The sequence below is a fragment of the Mus pahari genome, chromosome 5 (assembly GCF_900095145.1).
Source record: "Mus pahari chromosome 5, PAHARI_EIJ_v1.1, whole genome shotgun sequence".
Lineage (NCBI taxonomy): Eukaryota > Metazoa > Chordata > Mammalia > Rodentia > Muridae > Mus > Mus pahari.
Window position 1 is genome coordinate 95,339,682 of NC_034594.1, and position 19,978 is coordinate 95,359,659.

Consider the following 19,978-nt stretch of genomic DNA (forward strand, 5'->3'; position numbering starts at 1 on the left):
CAATCACCTGCAGAAGTCATGTCTTCCTGCCCTAAGTTCTTACCTGAAACAAAGACATGAGAAGTGGGTAGGCCAAAGCGGGAGCTGAACTTGAAATTCAGAATCAGCCTTGGTTTCAGACTGGCTTTAGCCAGATTAGCAGCTCACTGTGTGGTGGTGGGCCAATAACCTCACTTTTCTGAGCGTCAGTTTTGTGCTTGGGATGTAGAATCTCATAGGATGATTGTGAGGGATTCACGTGTGTGCAGGTAATGGGAGTTTCCGTTTCCCTTGCTACCCCCCCCCCTTTTTTTTTTAAATGCCATCCGTCTCAGTAACTGTAGAACCCCGGGAGGAAAGGTTAAGGAGGGAGTTTGTGGGAAGCCCAGCTTGGATACAGATGCAGCGGCGTCTTTCTTCCTAGGCGGAAGATCTACAGCCCAGTAGTGCCTCCAGAAGAGCCTTCCTGGGAACCTTGCCTGTCCTCTCCAGGTCTGATGCCTGAGGGTGAGCCACAGGGAGAGACCCAGGCCAGTGCCTGGAGGCCGAATGCGGCCTGCAGCGCCCCCTCGTGCTCGGAAAGTGAAGGCGACCTTTGCTCACTCCCTGCTTCATGATGTCCTGGTGATGTTTGAGGAAGCCATAGCCCGTAACTACAGTCCCCTGGACTTTTCACGGTTAGCAGTCCGAGATCACTAAATTCTCACTCTACATGAGAAAACACACACACACACACACACACACGCACACGCACACACACACGCACACGCACGCTGGAAACTAGGCACGGGAGATGCAGATGTGATATAGCCAGGTAGGAAGCCACTGACGAGATGGAAAGCAAATAGAAATAAGGTTCTGGTTAACTTCAATGAGGAGCCCTGGGGATAGACACTGAACTGAAGTATCAGGGCTCAGGACCTGAGGTTTGATCGAGCAGTGAATGGCCTGGCTAGGTGCCCAAGAGGCAGAGAGAGCAGGTAGGACATGAAGATGCAGCCAGGACACACATCACCGTGGCAACCATGTGAGCTCACACCCTGCCTTTTCCTTTCCCTAGCTGTTGGGCTTGTTATGACTCCCCATCTGTCCAATGGCACCCTCCACATCTTCCTTACAGATTACTCTGTACACTGAAGGGAACAGCGTAAGTCTGACTACTGACATTTCCAATCAAGTCAGCAGAGAATGTGCCCCCTCATCAACACCTGTCCCTCCCCAGTCTGCTGCCTTGTCTCTTGCCCTTTGAGGGCACACACCACAATCAGAGAACTCCCTGCTCCCAGCACCAGATCTCCCAGAAACTGCATCTTTATTCATATTTTTGCCCTTGCTCTCACCAATTGCCAAGAACCCTTTGCCTTTTAGCTCTTTCTCATAAGGACTCAACTTCTAAGAACTAGTGTCCTTTCTCCTTAATAACCAATCCGCTCTTACTCATGGACACACGAGCAAACCTACTGTATCTTATTATAAAATGCCAAGCCCTCCCCACACCCCACCTACAGTCCCCCTCTGCTCCTCATCCAAGGGCTTTCGAGACCTTGTCCCAAGCTCTTCGCATCCTCCTCGGGGCCTCTCAGAAGCCACACCCAGCAGACCCAGAGAAACGAGGACTGAGAATTGGTGCTTAGGAGGGGCACGGCTCTGGCCTCTTTGATAGTCTATACTATACTGTTAAGAGTTTTCTTGAACTATTTTTCTACATATAAATACATCTCTTTCTATTTATAGACATATGTATTCTGCTCATAAACATCAGAGCAACCAACTACAAAACCATTTAAAAAATAGTTTAAAATAGAAAAGGACTAGATTTGGTGGTGACATCTTTAATCCTAGCACTAGAAAGTCAGAGACAGGTAAGTCTCTGTGAGTTTAAAGCCAGCCTGGTCTACATAGCAAGTTCCAGGCTAGCTAGAGCTTCGTACTTCGTATAAAACAACAACAACAACAAAACCTCAAACATTAAACACTCACCAATAGAGAAAAGCAATCACAGCCCTAATGCTAAAGACCTGTGTGTGTGTGTGTATGTGTGTGTGTGTATGTGTGTGTGTGTGTACACATGTGCATGTGTGTGTAGATGTGTGCTTGCATATAAGTATGCGAGTGTGTGTCTGCATGTGTGTGTGTACACATGTGCATGTGTGTGTAGATGTGTGCCTGCATGTAAGTATGCGAGTGTGTGTCTGCATGTGTGTGTGTTGTAAGCACATGCATACCTGTGTGTACAGGGTCACTTTCCTGTGCTGCTATGTGATATATGTGAGGTCAGAGAATGTGAGATACGAGAATGCTGTTCCTCAGTCAGTCTCCATCTTCTTTGTTTTGAGACAGGGTCTGTCAGTGACCTAGAAGCTCCTTGTTCCCGCTAGGCTGCTGGCTGATAGACTGATGGTCATGGAACCTCGGAGATCTCCTGACTCAGTCTCTCCCCCACCCCATCTCCAGGGTGCAGGTTCACACTGCCATACTTATCTTTTCTTTTTGACATGTATCTCCCACGATACATGTAGATATTGTAAATAATTCATTCACACACATGCACATACTCATATGTGTGTACACACATAACACACACATGTGTGTATACACGCCCATAGACACTCACATACCTGTGTATACACACAGAGAGACACATATTTGCATGCATACACAGAGGCACAGAGGATGTGGATACAGGCACACATATAGACACACACACAAAGGGATGGATAGATACATATGCACATGCACACATATAAACACAAACACACAAAGGGATGAACAGGTCCCCTGGAAGTGGAATTAAAGGTAGCTGTGAGCCACAGCATGGGAGTTGCTAGGAGCTAGGAGCTGTGAACTAGGAGCTAGGAAAGGAATAGCAGTAAGTTCTCAAAACCTCTGAGGCATCTCCCCAGCCTCCAGGCTCTTCTTAGTGTGTGAATTGACGATTTGTATTCTTGGAACGTGTCCTCTTGTCCTTCTGAGTACCCCATTACAAAGGGAACTGGAAAGTGTTTGAACAGACCCATGCATATTATCACCTGCCTGTTACCACAGACCTAGCATAGCCCCATCAGGTGAGTTCTGTCTGTGTGCGACATTAACAAAGATCTCTGAGCACTGTTTCTCTCGTTAGCGGCAGTGCACATCTCCCGAATGCTTCTGGAGTCTTAATGTACACATGGAAAGGCATGCAGAATTCTCAGTATGGGAGCTGAGTCCAGGGGACTGAGATGCGGGTGCCTGGGTCGCATCTGTGAGGTGGAGGTGCTGGTGGCATGAAAGAACACAGCGTTGTTGCTGTTCTGTGTCCTGCACAAGCACAGCACAACGAGCCTGGGCCAACCTTATAAGCACACGGAGCCTCAGACACCATGTTTTCCTTCTTCGTGTAAATGGGTTATGGAAATGAGAGTGGAAACCACTCCTTGGAGTGAGGGCATGTTCATCATTTTCTAAAGGAGCTACGATACCAACTAGGTCTTAATATTTTCTAAAACTTGAGATACAGTCTGAGGTAACCCAGTCTAGCCTGTTCACACACTGGGTAGTGGAAGATGACCTTGAACTCCTGGCCTTGTACACTACACTGCGTTTATGTGGTGCTGGGGATGGAACCCAGAGCTTTGTGAGTACTATACAGACATCCTAGTAAACGAACAGGCATAATTTAAAATAACATTTTCTTTTTCATTTATCATCTTAGGTTATTCTCACGAGAAGGGAGGAACCATTAGCAACATTTCTCAGACTGGGATACTGGGACTTATTGAGTAGATGACAGCTCCCTCTCCCTCTCCCTCTTCCCCTCCCTCTCCCTCTCCCTCTCCCTCTCCCTCTCCCCTCTTCCCCTCCCCCTTCCCTTTTCCCCTCTCCCCTCCCCCTCCCCTCTGTGTGTGTGTGTGTGTGTGTGTGTGTTTGCAGTTGAGTATAGGTGCCTGAAGAGGTCAGAAGAGAACATCAGATTCCCTAGAACAGGAGTTAGGAATGGTTGCAAGTTGCTGGACGTGTGTCCCTTTGTAAGAGCAACGTATGCTCTTAACTGCTGAGCCACTTCCCCCACTTCTGATGATGTCTGTGGAGGCCAGAGGGATATCAGAGCCACTGCCACCAGTGTTGCAGGTTACTGTGAGCTGCCTGACATGGGTGCTGGGCACAGAACCTAGCTAGGTCTCCTGTATGAGCTGTAAGTGCTTTGATCATTGAGCTATCTCTCCAGGTCTGGTTTCACACTCAGACCCTCACACTAGTGCAGTAAGGGCTTTTATCCACGGAGCCATCTTCTTTGTCCTCAGTAAGCTTTTCCTGAGTTCCTACTCTGGCATCCATCGGGGTGGGGTGGGGTGGGGTGGAATGGGGGCTGGACAAAGGTCCTCACGGATATGGAGCTCAGCATGTCTTCAGATAGAAAGGGACAGTTCACATGCATCCTGTGACCTGGTACCATCTGCAAGCTAACCTCTAGGCAGCAGAGAGCCAGAGATAGGGCAATGTACTGGTGATAGAGGCAATGAGGGAGGGACCCTGGAAGGTGATGAATGACTGAAGGCCACAGTAACCTTGACACGCTTCAGAGTCATCTTCCCCCACCCCCAGCTTATGAGGTCAAGGGCCTATTCATGAGCCTAGCACGTGCATGCTGACTGGCCATGACTGGAAAGCACAGGGGTGCTAGCTCAGGGACATTCAGTCACATCAGATCCCCAGTTGAGCTTTATTAATTTCCCCTCAACAGAGTTAGCAAGCCCATAGATTTCCATGTGGGTGGAGCCCAAAGACTCCTGGGGACACACTGATGACCTCTCAGGCTCCCAAGTCAGGTGCATTCCACACCTGCATCTTCATTATGTACGCAATTGTGAGTGCCCCAGGAGCTCTTCCTGCAGTCCCACAAACTCTTCTCTGTGCCCTGACAATTCACATTGTCCAGCCAGATGTTCCCAATGCCTGAGATAGAGAAGCAGGAGAGAGAAGGGAAGGGTGTTAAGGTAGAAGTTCAGGGTGGCAGGCCAGTGCCCAGGACCTCCCAACTGGCGTGGGAGGCTAGGTGAGCTTGTACAACATCTTGTATAATATCTCTGGTTCCTCTCTGACCTCAACCACACAGTGAAAGCCTCATGCAAATATTTACCACTTAATCCACACAGTATGCGTGCACACACAGCCTTCTACCGGCCCCTCCTTAGCTCAGCTTCCTCCTGCTATATCTATATTTCTACAGGACCTAACAGCCTCTGCCAGCCCCCTTCCTTCTGATAAGATTGAAGACAGAGCACTGGATGGCAGTCAGCTGTTCTCTAATGTGACTGACTGTCCAAAGAGTGTTACAGCCCAGCTAGTTCTATTGAGAAGCAAGTACAAAACCAGGGAAATGGCTCAATGGGTAAGAATGCTTGCAAAATCAAGAAAACCTGAGTTCGGATCTCCAGGACCCACATAAAAGCCTAGCTCTGGGTTCAGTGAGAGACCTTGTCTCAAGGGAATAGGCGGAGAGTGGCCTCTGCGAGACCTGCAGGTAGGTGCTTTGGGGTGAGACAAAGCAGAGGGCACCCAAGGAAAGGAGCAAGGGGTGCCATTGCCTTGTGCCTTGTCCTGCCAGCGTCTTTGCCAGGGCAGGAGTAGTGGGTCTATAAACTGACTTCTAGTGCTCCGTGGCGGCTTCCCCAAATTCCACATAATAAATCTTGCCTTTATTTTTCTTTCTTCTCATTCTTTGCTTTTATTTTTCTCCAGACAGAGATCAACTATGTAGTCTAGAGCGGCCTCAATGCTCCATTGTTGTTTTAGCCTCCCAAGAGCTGGAGTAACAAGTACCTGCCACCACACCTAACTTCCCGTGCACTCTTTAAAAGATCCTCACAGGGGCTGGGAAGATGGCTCAAGCAGGAAGCCTTGAGTTTGATTCCAGGGTCCATGTTAAAAAACAAAACAAAAACAAAAACAGGACATGGCAGTGTGTGCCTGTAATCTCTGTCCTTATACTGGAGACAGACAGCTCCCTGGTGCTCACTGACCAGGTAGCACAATCAAGCCAGCAGTTCCAGGACAGTGAGAGACCCTGTCTTATGAAAGCAAGGATTGAGAAGCACGAGGCTGTCCTCTGTCCTCCATAAACATGTGCACACAAGTGCATGCTCACCCACATGAACAGGCATGGATAGTACAGGAATGTACACATGCATGGACACACATACACAGAGGTGGAGGTATACCTTCATGGCTAAGACTTCTAGCAGCTACTGATTTGGGTTTCCAGATGTGGAAACAAACATCTGCCTTTGCCATGGTTCCATCTTCTCCCTCTGTTCTCAATAGCCACACTTGTCCCCACTCCACAAATAATGCTGGCCACATGACATTCTGACTCTAAGACCAGATAGACAGTGACCCAGAGCCTTTTATAGCCTTTGCTGTCACTCCTGGAAATGTGACAGTGTCCTTCAGACAGGTGGCTAAACTGGAAAGAGGTTAGTCCAGAGCCCAGAGTGGTGTACCTGTACTCTACCCATGCTAAGGCGCAGGACTTTCCAGTTCCTTGAACAAATGATTTTCTTTAGCCACAGTCATGGTGCATCACTTCACCAAAGGCTGTCACTGTACTGCTTGGGCATGTGTAGGAAAAAAGTCCCCAGCTGTGGAGTCACTTACCACCTCCATAGCCGGTAAGTCCTCTCCCGCTGGAGTAACCGAGCATGCGACAGAAGACAGTCGCATCATTATTATCCCAATCATCATCACAAATTGTCCCCCAGTTATTGTTATAGTAAACTTCAGCTCGGCCTCTGTTGATGCCACCCACGATCCGGATGTTTTGGGCGAATCCACCTGGACAAGAATATATGTGTGTAAGGTGAGGCAAGTGCTGGCCAGCATTGATGTGAGTTTTTCTGCTGCTCTTAGAAATTCTACATCTCGGAGGACATGCAGGATCCTGTTACCAGAGCTTTTGAGTATCTCCCCTTCAGCACCAACACTTTCTTGTATACTCACTCTCCTGCATTCTGCCTTAGAGGGAACAAGGCATAGGGGCAGATGTCTCTGTGCAAGCATGTCTTGCCTTGTGTGGTGGAAAGGAAAAAAAAATGGTAAAGGGAACAGAAGGAGGGAGTAGAGGGGGAGACGAGGTAGTGAGGAAGACAGAGAAATGATAAGAAAAAGAAGGAAAGAAGGGGAATGAGGAATGATGGAGGTAAACGTGGGAAGGAGGGAGAGATGGAACAGGGAGGAGGGAGAGACAGGATGGGGAAGAGGGAGAGATGGAAGGGGTAGGAAGCGGGAAGGAAGGTGGTATGAACAAGGAGGGGGAGAGGGAGTGGAAAGGGAGGGTGGAATGCTGCCTGAGCCACATACAGGCTCTGGCAAGATGTGAAGAATGTTCTTGAGAAATAAGCCCCACCCTCTAACATTCGATTTGGCAACACCAGATTGACTCCAACAGATAAGTAAAAGACAATGAAAGCACCCATTACCTTGTTGACCCTTTTCTCCCTTTTGTCCTTGCTGGCCAGAAGACCCTGTCATGAAGAGAAAACCCACACACTGTGAGCCAAGATCTTCCTCACCCCCCTTTTTATTCCCACAGCAGAACACAGAGAGGAACAAGGGGTAGGTTTCTTTCCTCCAGCTCTGTCTGTGACCTGGGATCTCTGAGGATAGCCATCTATACACACAGGAGTTGGGTAAGAGGAAGCAGGCCTCAGATGTATTGGAACGATGGGAGTGAGGCTAGTGAGAGAGACTCCATAAGCAACAAGGCTTAGGGAGAGACCTATTTGTCTGTGGTGCTGCCTGGGGTGGTTGGAGCAGAAACGGGAAGACTATATGCATCCTGGGGAAACTTGATTATGCTTTACCAATATAATTCCTAGCATGTAACTTGGCAACTCAATAAAGACACTTTCAGCAGCCTGGGTTTTCAAGACTCATAACCTTTAAGTCCATGTCAAAAGCAGCACTTACCTTTCATCCCAGGGTCTCCCTTCTGACCGACTCGTCCAGGTTCTCCTTTGGGACCTGCCAGCCCAGGGCTTCCAGTGTCTCCCTTTCTGCCTACAAGGCCTGAGAGAAGAGAGTTAGCCATATAGATGCCCAACTCTGTCCCTTAGGAGGACACAAGGGCCTTTCTGATTAGTGGATGAGTGATCCTGGACTATCAGATCCCCCAGTAACGGGCTGTGTGAGCATGTGGCCAAAGCTTTGGGCCAGCTGGGGGCTGTTCTGGTTATCTGGTCTTCCACCTTAATGCCATTGAGAATGCACAGGAGGAGATGGCTGGTAGAGTCCTTAGAAGATGCTATGATTACACAGAAGTTCGTCTTTCTGTGATAATTTCTTAGGATGTTTCTAGATCCCCACGTCTTATTAGTAGATTAAGACTGTAATAAAATGTGTAGCTCACATGGAAATAAAACACTGCAGAAGTCTGCCTGCACTCTATTTTAGTACTTGCTTTGGCATGGGTATGGTTTGAGCACACCCCACTAAGGTTCTAGTGTTGGGCGACTGAGCCTTAGGCGAGGGGTGTTAAGAGGACATGGCCATGGTGGGTAGTCCTCCAAGCCATGTGTGGGTGCTATCTGCAGAAGAGAGCCTGGGATCCTGCTTCTCTGGCTTCCTGTCCTTCTAAGCTCTCACTGATAGGTGGTTCAGATGGATAGACGGGACAGTGATCCCCATGTTCCCAGCTTGCTGGCTGGATGAATAAACTTCAGTCTGCTTAAAGATTCAGTTAGAGCACTTGGGGGCGGGGGCAGATGCAGGAAGATCTCTCTGAGTTTGAGGTCAACCTGCTCTACATAGCAACCAAACCAACCAACAAATAAAAAAACTCAACCCAACCAAACCAAACCAAACAAGCAGGACTATCTTTGCTCACTGGAGTTAGTGGTATTTGGGGCTATGCCTCCATTATGACACCACCTCCCACAAGGCTGAAAGTAAGCCAGCACCATGTCCTTGATCTTACACTTACTGACTTGTTTCTTTACAAAGTAGACTGCTTTGAATGTGATGGGAATGGTGATCATGAAGGAGGAGAAGGAGGAAGAAGAGGGAGAAGAATAAGAATAGGAAGAGGAAACACTAATGAGAAATAGCAGCAGTGGAGAGGAGGGACTTGGGAAGCTAGGAAGGGTAAGACAGAGCAAGACAGAGATGGGTAAGCCTTGACCCCTAAGGGCACACAGGGTCCACCCAGTTCCTTTGGTGGTAGCATGGCCAGAAACCACTGCATGCACTGCCCATCCTCCTCGGGTTCTGACCCACTTTCTTTCCATTTTCAGGTACTGTGGCCCTTCCATTTAACCCAGGTCTTCTAGGGAAGGAATAAAGGCTTGGATGATAAACCTCAGTCTCTGCTTCAACTCTGAGGGTAAGGTCACAGTGATCAAAGCCAGTGAGGCTTATTTCCACACACATAGGCATCATCCCGAGAAATTAAAATGAAGCCAGCCCTTTACCTGGGACTCCTGATTCTCCTTTTGTGCCTTTCTGTCCTTGAAATCCTAAGATGGAAACACAGGAAAGGGGGAGAGGATAATAAAACTTAGATATTAGACACTTTTAATCTTAGACAGCCTCTACCTTTGTCTGATTAATGCAGACAGAAGGGTACACTGGTTCTCCGTGATTGCTTCAAGCCTCATGATGGGGTGGAAGGGGAGACAGGCTGCAGACAGATGAAGATATGGGCGTGTTTCGATTGAAATGGTGACGACGTGCTGGGTGAAGGACTGAGGTACGCAGGTTCCGGATGCCCTGTTCCCCGTCTAGATATCAGTGACCTGATTTGACCTTGAATCCAGCTCATGTCCTCATTGTTTCATGAGAATTTCAGAAGATAGATCAGAGGTATTATATAAATGAACGTTTTGGTTCCAAAGACTATGCAGTTTCCACCCAGATCTTTGGGGGGTTATCACTGGTAGTAGATGGGCCAATAATAATTTGTGTTTGTGTGGGAGTATAGAGGACAGGGGACAACCTTTAGTGTCCTTCTGCGGGCTCTGTCCATCTTGTCCTTTGAGACAGGGTCTCTCACTGGGGCCTAGAACTCTCAATGTGGCCTAGGCTGGTTGGACAATGGATCCTCTGTTTCTGCCTCCCCAGCTCTAGGATTGCAGGAGCACAACACCATGCCTGGCTAAGGTTTCAGTGTGGATTCCAGTGGATCAAACTCAGCCCTCATGATAAGGCCGGCACCTATTAACTAGCTGTTTGTTGGATTCTTTGCCGTATCTCCAGGGTGTGTAAAGGGCCACATGGCACAAGGTTCTTATGTTTAGAAATGGAAAAATAAGAAAGCAACTCTTGGTGGTTATTCCCTATGAAGTTAATAGGGGAAGTCCTTGCTCCTGTTCTCTGTCTCTGGGGTGGGGGTGGGGTAGGACCAAGGACAACTTTCAAGAGTTAGTTCTCTCTTTCTATCTTGTGGAGCCTGAGTATAAAACTCAGGATGTCTGGCCTGGTTACAAATTAAATCACTGATGAACCATCTTACAGGAACCCTCCTTCCCTGCTCTACTCCCCCGCCCCTTCTCTCATTCGTTCCTTTATGAATACTAACTTTTCATAGAAGACCCACTATCTCCAGAACCCTTCAGGCATCCCCATGATGGGTCATGATCTGTTCCTTGAGTATTTTAAGGGTTCATCCTGGTTTCAGATCAGTGGGCCTCCCTCAGACAGTTCTGGAAACATGGGGGAGTGCAAGCTTATTGTGAGTTACTGAGAAAGAATAGATGATAAATCAGTCACATTGGTGACATGGGCCAGTCTTACCACAGACCCACCCTATGAGATCACCAGAAACCATGTAGAGCCATCACTTTGCCATGGCCTGAGCAGATTTCCCTCCTGACCTTCCCACCACTCTCTTCTCAGAGTTTCCAGACCTCACACAGTGCCAGCAAGGGGAGCAGAGGGGCCTTGGTGGTCTCTTGAAGATCCTTCTTGCAGTAAGGAATGAGAGAAGTGCTGGTCAGCTGCAATCCCTGACTGACCAGAGTGCAGGGCTTCAGCTCCTTACTAACTCAGGCTGGCCACTGAGCCCCAGGTATCTTCAGTCTCCACCTTCCCGGTGTTGAGATCACAAGTGGATGCCACCAAGCCCAGCTTATTTTCACACGTTTTGTCGCTTGAACTCAGACCCTTCAGTACTTTACCAACAGAGCTGTCTGTGCAGCCTAGCCCTGCCTTCTTTCATTATCCACACCCCTGAGGATTCCTGCTGGTTCCCTGCTACAGAGAGGAAGTGTAACTGATGACTCAGAGACACGAGGGGATCTATCCATGGTCCTGAAGGAGGAAACCATACAACCTGGCTGTCCCCAGACTTCTGCTCCCATGGCTCCCCTAAGCTGTCTTTGTCCCATCAGTTTGCCCTGCTTGCTTCTTTCTGAAGTCTTGCTTAGCTTGGTCTGAACGACCTTTCAGGGGCTCTCCAGGCGCCCCTGAATGACATCATTGTCTAACAGTGTCTCAGAATGTTCTGCCTGTGGTTTGTGTGGGACTAGGAGGTGGTTTGGATCAGAACAACTCCTGTGCAAGCATCAGGACATGACTAGGAATCCACAACACCCATGTAAAAACCACACATGGCTGTGCATGGCTGTGTGTGGCTGTGCATAGCTGTGAATGGCTGTAACCTTGTAGCAAACTTCTTGCTCAATGACTGACTCTGTCTCAAAAAATAAGTCAAGAACTGATAGGGGAGTTATATGACAAGCTCTTCTGGTAGCATCTGCACACACACACACACACACACACACACACACACACACACACACATCACACACACACACTTACACAGAAACATCTTACCAGGTCTACTTAGAGATTCTGATTAAGTGGAATTGGAGTGGGGACCCAGGAATACATTTCTAAAAATTAGTGGTCTAGGGCCCCGCCAAGGCAGCCCTAAGTAAGGACAGCTTTGATTTCTCTTGGATTATAGCCTATGTTACTCCATATAAGAAATTCAGGAAAAGCATCTCTTTGGGATCAAACAGTGGGACGAACTCTCAGACTCACTGTGCATTGGCAGCCAATGTCAAATAATTTAACATCTCTGATCCTTTGCAATGTGTCTATACATATGGACACATATGTATGTGTGAGTGCCCACATGAGGTCCAAAGTTGATGTCAAATGTTTTCCTTAATGACCTCCTCTTTATCAAGGCAGAGTCTCTGACCAAACCCAGAGCTAACCAGAGCTCACCAGTTCAAGCTAGTGTAGCTAGACAGCATGCCCTGGTGATCGATCCCCTTTTTCTGTCTCCTGAGGGCTGGAACTGCAGGCGGCCTCTACATTTTATATGGGTGATGGGGATCTGAACTCAGGTCCTCATGCACTTTACAGATGGAGACATTTCCCAGCTCCATTTCTGCTTCCTGACTGCTAGGCATGGAAGATAAAACTCAAGTAGGGGTTGATAGATTAAGAGTGTGATGGTAAAGTTCAGAACTATTTAACAGCAAACAGACCTCTCCTTGCTTATAATTAATCCATAATAATGAAACCCAGGCCAAGCCAGTGAAATGTCATTTCTGTCTTCATCTGATCCAGCTAGTTGTTCTTTTGAGAGATTCATGGTTTTATTTACAAAATGGGAAACCCATGGGCTGAAAACCTGGATTGCTTTATCAAAACTGGATAAGTTCCTAGAAGCTCTGGCTTGGGGATTGCCAGCCTCCTGACAGTGAGGATGCCAAGGGAGCTGCCTTCAAACATGAGGATGACATTCAGATTCCATCTGCCACCCACCCCTCTGAGTATCCCATTCTGGTAACCACCAAATCTAATCTGTGTGGCCACTCATTAGCCCACAGAATTCTGGGAAGTCCCTTCCATGGGAAGTTCACATAAGCCAGCAGATGTTGCACCAAGGCAAGCTTCAGCCTTGGATGAGCCACCAACCTAAATGGTGATTATCATACCTCATAAATGGAATATATAATCCACCATGTTTACATAGGGAGCCATACACAGTATTGGACTGATGGCATTTACCATCTGGGTCATTAATGGGATGTACACACATAGACACCACATAAAGATGCTCACCAGCTATAACACTATGAGCCACTGATTAAAATGTCTGTAATAAAATCGGCATGGGATCGTGTGTGTGTGTGTGTGTGTGTGTGTGTGTGCGCGCGCGCGCGCGCAGATGTATGTGTGTATGTGGGTTCTTGTGTATGAGTATATGTACACAGCAGCTGGAGGACATCCTCAACTCTTGTTTCTTAGATGCTTCCCACCTTGTGTACTGAGATAGCATCTCCCACTCTTCTGAAACGTGCTGAGTAGGCTAGGCTGTCTGACCAGCGAGCCCCAGGGATCCACCTGTCTCTACCTCCATCAAATTAGGGTTAAAAGCAAGTCCACTAGTTTATTTTGACATGAGTTCTGGGGATTGATTTTAGGCCCTCATGCTTGCTAGGCAAGCATTTAATCCAATGAGCTATCTCTCCAGCCCTGGTGAGGGGTTGTAAGAGATTGTGAGCCTTGAGGCAATCAAAGAATGGAGAAAGTGCAGCTAATACCTTAACTATGGCTCCTAATTGCCTCCAGGAAAGAAACAAAGATCATCATGTACTCAGAGTTCAAGGCCTGCTAGGAGGTACTAATGCGTGAGTGTGTGTGTGTGTGTGTGTGTGTGTGTGTGTGTGTGTGTGAGTGGCTGACTGACTGACTGACTGACTGACTGAGTGAATGAAGGAGTCAGCCAACCTCTTGACCAGTTGAAACTGGGACAGGCCAGCCTTTATGTGTGTTCATAGCCCTGCCAAAGGCTAGGGCACCCAAGTTCTTTGACCTCGCTCAACCTTATTCTCTGGCAGAGGAATGGGTCAAGGTAGAGGATCCTTTTATATTCTTGAAGGCAGGAGTCTAATCTTATGGCTCTGCCCTTCATCCTTACAGCACTCTCAACTGGCAATCCAGACTGCATAGGGCTTTCCAAATGGCATTTTGAGAGTCCACACTTGGAACATGCCTGCAGCCTGTCTATGGCATCTGTCCATGAACTATGGCAATCTGCCCATCTCTACAATGCCCACTGCAGTGGCCTGAACTTTCTAGACCAGGTGAACACAAATCAAAAGCTTGGATTCGGCTATCAAACAGATTAGCTCAGGGTCTTATCAAGTGACCCACACTGATGAGAGGCCATGTGACACAGACAAATATGGCAAATTGTTTATAACCCAGACCACAAAATAGAACGACTCTGTGTTAGTCTATAGGATAGGATAGAATGACTCTGTTAGTCTATATGATAGAATCGACTGACCCTATATTAGTCTATGTGACAGAATCTGGAAAAGAGCATCTGACTTTTGGACAACCCTCTAAATCCACTGTGTATGGAGAGCTTCTGCTAGGCTTGTAAACTAGTTTCCATGAGCTCCCTGGACCAGTTGGACCAGGGTTCTCCTAAGAGAATGCAGAGGAAGAGTTTTTGCCCTCTGATCTAATCCTAGGTGCTGAGGTCACCACAGGTGAGCCCAGCCTGACTGAGGTTTCCGTTTCCCTCTGTGATGCTCCAGGTTTGGTCATGGCATTCAAGGATCTCTGGGAACCGTGGACAGAAAAGAACAACCCAGGAAACTTGTGCTCACGGGGTTCTAACGGAAGAAACTACTTTCCTTTATCAGGAGCCTCCAGGGCTAGAAGACAGAAGGATCTCTGCCTCTTATGGGATGCTGAGCAGCAATCCTCCTTCTGGTCTACCCATAGAACCCAGCAACCCCACCTTCTATCCCCCTGCACACTCACTCACCTGTGTCCCCCTTGCTTCCTTTCAGACCTGCAATCCCTGGATACCCAGCAATCCCTCGGGGTCCTAGAAGAGAGACACCACATGGGCATAAGGATTGGAATAAACAGATGCAGAGATACCATTCCCAGTGCAGGGATAAAGGACCTCACCTGTTGGCCCAGGAGGACCAGTGTGTCCTGGCTCACCCTTGGCACCTGAAAGTCCTGGTGCACCTGGAGGGCCTGGAACACCCTGAACTCCAGGTTTTCCTGAAAGGTGATGGCAGGGTTATGGGGTCAGTGGTACAAAGACAGGCTCCCTATCCTCCATGACATACACCTCCTAACACCAGCCCTCCATCATCTTTAGGATTCATTTACTGCCCTATAGGGAGAGAAAAACAATGCCATAAGCTCTATCTCCTCCATCACAGCTGTGGAGTTCAGGATGGTGGACAAATTGAGAACTTCAGGCTGGGACTACCCAGTTCTGCATCTCAGCAGTCCAGGAAGTAGACATGTAAAGATGGTTTCCGCTAGAGTCTGCCTCTTCTACCAATTGACCATTTGTTTAAAAGAACAGTCAGCTTCCTCAACTCCTGGAGTGCTCTGGGTTAACACCGTGATGAGATGAAACCTGGCACAGTAGTTCAGTACTGAGATCCTAGCATTTGGGAGCCGGAGGCAGAAGAATCAGATGTTCAAAGTCATCTTTAGCTAAATAGTGAGGTTTAGACTAGCCTGGGCTACATGAGAAAGAAAAGAAGTGGAAGGAAAGAAGGAAAGAAGGAAGGAAGGAAGGAGGGAGGGAGGGAGGGAGGGAATGATATAATTGGCAACTTTCCCCACTTGATTCTTTCTGGGGACCACAGCCAATCTGCCCAGATGCCCACAGCTCCTACCTTGATCACCTTTGACTCCAGGAGACCCAGCCAAACCTACAATGGATGCGACTCATAAGAATGTTGTCAACTCTTACTGGCTCTGCTACCAGAAAAACAAAAAAAAAGGGCATTGACTTCAGGTGTGTGGCCCAACAGTGCAACATCTTACCTGGAAGGCCTGGTTTTCCAGCATCACCTTTACCTCCCTGAGCTCCAGGGGACCCCATGGGCCCTGTGTCACCCTTCATGCCCATGGCCCCCTTGTTTCCTGTAACAAACAAACAAAAAAAGCAATCAAGGTTGGACATGGGAGGAGGGTAAAACAGCCCCACTTAGGCATTTCCTGTCTCACCCAAACTCCAAAATAGACACAGACTCATGCCAGATTGGCCAGATAACCGAACACCAGTGATGCTTAGGTTCCCAGGACCCCAGTAAGAACTCTTACCAAGAGGACAAGAGTCATAGCCTGGGGTCATTCAGTACTTTGGGGGCTCATTTTACCGTCTACATTATGGGAATCATCTATTGTAGCCTCTCAGACTGAAATCTGAATGTTCTAGAAAGCATCTCCGGGATGCCAAGAATAGCAAAGGTCATCGGGAGAGAGAAGAACAATGCAGTAATTTCTGTGCCTGCCGGCGGTGCAGACACGGGCTTCCCTGGCACCCAAGATTTCAAATTTTCCACTTGTCATCAGCATTCCAAAGTCATCCAGCCAGTCCTCTCCTGAGTCCTCTGTCTCTTCCTCCTCCTTTCCTTGAGTACCTGGTGCATATCAATTGAGGGCAGCCTCCTTCCTGAAGGGCAGGCCAGCTGGGGAGGGGGCTGCACAGCGGGCTTGCATGGTATCAGCTACTCCGAGAGACACTAAGGTCACACTATCGACTGGGTGTGCTCTGTTCCCAGTGGGACCAACATGGGGGTGAAGGTCTTAAAGAGGACTGTCACCCCAAAGCAACCTTTTCTGCTTTCTACTAGAAAGCTGGCAGAAATTTTACTAAATGGAATTTATGGCTCTGCTCTCTAATATTGAGGTGTACTTTTCTTTTTTTAATGTGTATACCTGTTTATGCTCAAGTGTGTGGGTGACCACTTGTGTGTGGCATTCATGGATGAGTTTGCAAGTCAGGGGACCTCGGGTGTTGTTCCTCAGTTGCCACCCTGTTTTGCTGGGGAACTTGCTTTGAAACTCAGCAGACAGGTTGTCCAGCCAGCCTCAGGTATCTGCCTGTCTCTACCTCCCTGGCACTGAGATTGCAAGCAAGTGTGACCACCCCTGGCCTTTTCACATAGGTTCTGGAATCAACCTTTATGTTGTACTCAAGTATATCACCAAGTGAGCCATCTCTCCAGCCTTCTCTTCTGTTATTTTTTGACAAGGGCCTGGGAGGGGACTAAGGTAACATGCCAGGTTCCTTCCAGGTCCCTTCAAAATGGGGACATGATTAATTAGTGAATGACTCTAAAGAGGACAGAAAGAGCAAAAACCAGCCAGTGAGTTAGGCTAGTTCTAATTCAAGGCTTGGGAGGGAGGCTAGCCGATTTGAGATAATAAAGAATGAATGCTTCCTGGGACCAGGGAGATGTCTCAGTGGGTAAAGTTCCTGTTAAATAAGCCTGAGATACTGAGTTTGAATCCTGGCACTCGTTTAAAAACAAAAACAAAACAAAAACACCATCACCACCAACAACAAAAACAAAATAAAAAACAAAACAAAACAACCAGGCATGGTGACACATGATTGCAATCCCAGAGCATGAAGGGACAGGCAAGAAGAGCCCTGGGGCTTGCTGGTCATCCAGTAAGTGAGCTCCAGGTTCAGTGAGAGACCCTACCTCAAGAAACAAACCATAATGAAAATACATTGTATGAAACTACTTTAAATAAAAATAAACCAGCAATTGTGTGTGCATGGCTACACACCATATACCACACACACATCTAAAAAGGGTAGCTACTTCCTGCCAGGACACCAAGTGCTAACAGAGGTCTGAATTCCATGGCACAAAGACCCCAGTAGGGAGCAGGAGGTCATTGTCCTCACCTTATGAGTTCAAACAGTTCATGAAACCCATCTGGAAGGCTCTCATAAAGAGAAAAAAAAACTTTGTATAATATGTGTATGCATATCACCCTGTAACTCACAAACATGAATGATTATGTATCAACAGAAATCAATTAATTCATTTCAAAAGAACTGGAGTACAGTTGAGGCTTCTCTTAAACAGCTGGACAGGCAGTTCTTGAACCAAGCCCTGTTTTCAGCTAGAACGAATAGACTTTCTGCTCCCTCGGGCTTCACCACGAATGCCAACACCCAATGCAACCCTTACCTGGAAGGCCTAGGTCCCCTTTGTCTCCTTTGGTGCCATGCTCCCCCTTGGGGCCAGTGAGACCTATGTCACCTTTGCTGCCCTTCTCTCCTCTAGGTCCTGGAGCACCTGTGATGAGATCAGAGGTGAGTGCCATTGTCCTAGTGAGGATGGGCCCCTGAAGATAGAATCAGAGTGTGAGGGAAGGGGTCTCTAGGGAAGACCCAGGGCACACGTCCATCAGCTCATCTCTTGGGTGGTCGTGGTGAGCTCTTTGAAAACTTGTGGGGAAAGGGGAGTAAGAAGGCATTCACCCTCAGGGCCAGAGCGGAGCTATAGAGAGAACTCATGGGGACAGCTGCCCCATGGGCATTGGCAGTGCATTGGTTGTCCCAGGAGAGGAAGCCCAAGTTACCAGCTGCTCCTTGCTTTCCTGGTGCACCCGTGAATCCCTGGAGGCCTGTGAGAAGAGAAGAAGGACTCAGTCACTGTGGTTGTTTCTTTAGTTAGCTGACATTCTGACCCCTCACCCCCCGTGGTACCCAATCATAAGATCCCACAACCCTATACACAAATGCACAAGCAAGCATGTGCAGCAGAGTCCCAGGCAGGCCCAGACAGAAGAGACTTCTCCCAAAGGCCTGGACCAGTGCGTAGTCATGGAAGAAGGCTAGAGAACAAAGCAAGTGGGTTTGAACCGTGGCTGCCTCTCCAAGCATGGTAGATGACCTTGGAAAAGACACCTCAGGATTCCTTGCCACAATGCTCTCATCTGTAAAACGAGGCTGCTGAAGGTTGGGCCCTCTGCAGGTGCCTCACTAGTGCTCCTGTGCCCAGGATGTAAGTGGAGTTGGCAAACAATGGCTCCCTCCTGGGACACCAGGCCACCTGGAAGGTATTGTGCGTTATAGCCTGAAGTGCAGGCTGTTCTTAGTGGGAAGAGGACCTGGGTAGCACAGTGGACATGAGGAGAAATGGGGAGACCCAGAGGGTGGGTGAGGAAGGGAAGGGGAAGAGAGGCTGCCAGGCAAGCTGTGGAGAAAGGCTTGCAGGGATGCCTGAGCTCCAGCCTTTCCTGGGAATGCCAGCTGCTCTGGGCTTATGGTCTCCATCACAGATACTTTGCCCTCCCATTAGGTTTGTAGGTTCCAGAAGCATGAGCAGAGTGTTAGGGGTTTATTAAGATTGCCCAGCTTTCTCCTGTCCTCTGTGGGTGCCTGTTGGAGCCACAAGAAGAGTGAGACCTCAGACTGCGCCTCTAGGAATGGGCTGAGCCTGTCCTTCCAGGTGGTCTGGTTGGCTGCTGTCTCTGGTATCTTGGGAGCCTACTTCAAGCCTCTCTCTCTCTCTCTCTCTCTCTCTCTCTCTCTCTCTCTCTCTCTCTCTCTCTCTCTGAGAGGCCTACCTGCTGTGTGAGTGTGAGGCTGTCTGTGCATAGGCCATGTGAGTATCTGCAGGTGCGCATGCATGAGTATGAGTATGACTATGCAGTGTGTAAATGTGAGCACTGGAGCATGGGCAGATGCCCACGTGTATGCATGATGAGTGTGTGAGCACCTGAGAGCAAGACTGCATGTGGACATAAATGTGTTCTCATACATGTGCATGAATATGCAAGTGTGTATTTCCATGATTGTGTATTGTGAATGTGTATGTGTGCCAAAAATGTGTGCTTATACATGTACATGAGTGCATGAGTGTATGGTGTGATTACTCATATTTATGTGTGCATATACATATATCCATACATGTGCATGAGTGTATGGCTCAGTGTGTGGTGTTAGTGTAAGGATGTATACATGTGAAGGCACCAGTGTTCATATGTGTGCATGAGTGAGTGTAGGGCTCTGTGTGTGTGTGTACGTATATGTAGCATGAGTGTGAATGCACAATGATGTGTGTAAACATGAGCTTGTAAATAAGTGTGTATGTGTGTGTGAGAAAGAGAGAGAGAGAGAGAGCACGTGGTGATGCAGTGGGTGAGGGTATGAGTGTCTGCAGATACTCCTCATCACACTATAACTTTCCTTGTTAAAGCCTTTTGGAAG

At 48.1% G+C, this 19,978-nt stretch overlaps 1 protein-coding gene across 1 annotated transcript in view; it reads right to left on the minus strand.

Annotated features, from left to right (window-relative positions):
• Positions 1-4,662: 4,662 nt before the first annotated feature.
• The window catches only part of Marco (macrophage receptor with collagenous structure), a 30,893-nt gene continuing 15,577 nt past the window's right edge, over positions 4,663-19,978 (minus strand). Inside the window, exons 7-17 of the mRNA XM_021198960.2 lie at positions 18,346-18,390; positions 17,952-18,059; positions 15,784-15,882; positions 15,633-15,668; positions 14,902-15,000; positions 14,753-14,815; positions 9,426-9,470; positions 7,927-8,025; positions 7,437-7,481; positions 6,616-6,792; positions 4,663-4,914 (exon numbers count right to left, since the gene is read on the minus strand). Of these exons, the coding sequence (XP_021054619.1) occupies positions 4,784-4,914; positions 6,616-6,792; positions 7,437-7,481; positions 7,927-8,025; positions 9,426-9,470; positions 14,753-14,815; positions 14,902-15,000; positions 15,633-15,668; positions 15,784-15,882; positions 17,952-18,059; positions 18,346-18,390 (947 nt within the window). The 3' untranslated portion in view covers positions 4,663-4,783. The remainder of the gene's footprint in view (positions 4,915-6,615; positions 6,793-7,436; positions 7,482-7,926; positions 8,026-9,425; positions 9,471-14,752; positions 14,816-14,901; positions 15,001-15,632; positions 15,669-15,783; positions 15,883-17,951; positions 18,060-18,345; positions 18,391-19,978) is intronic.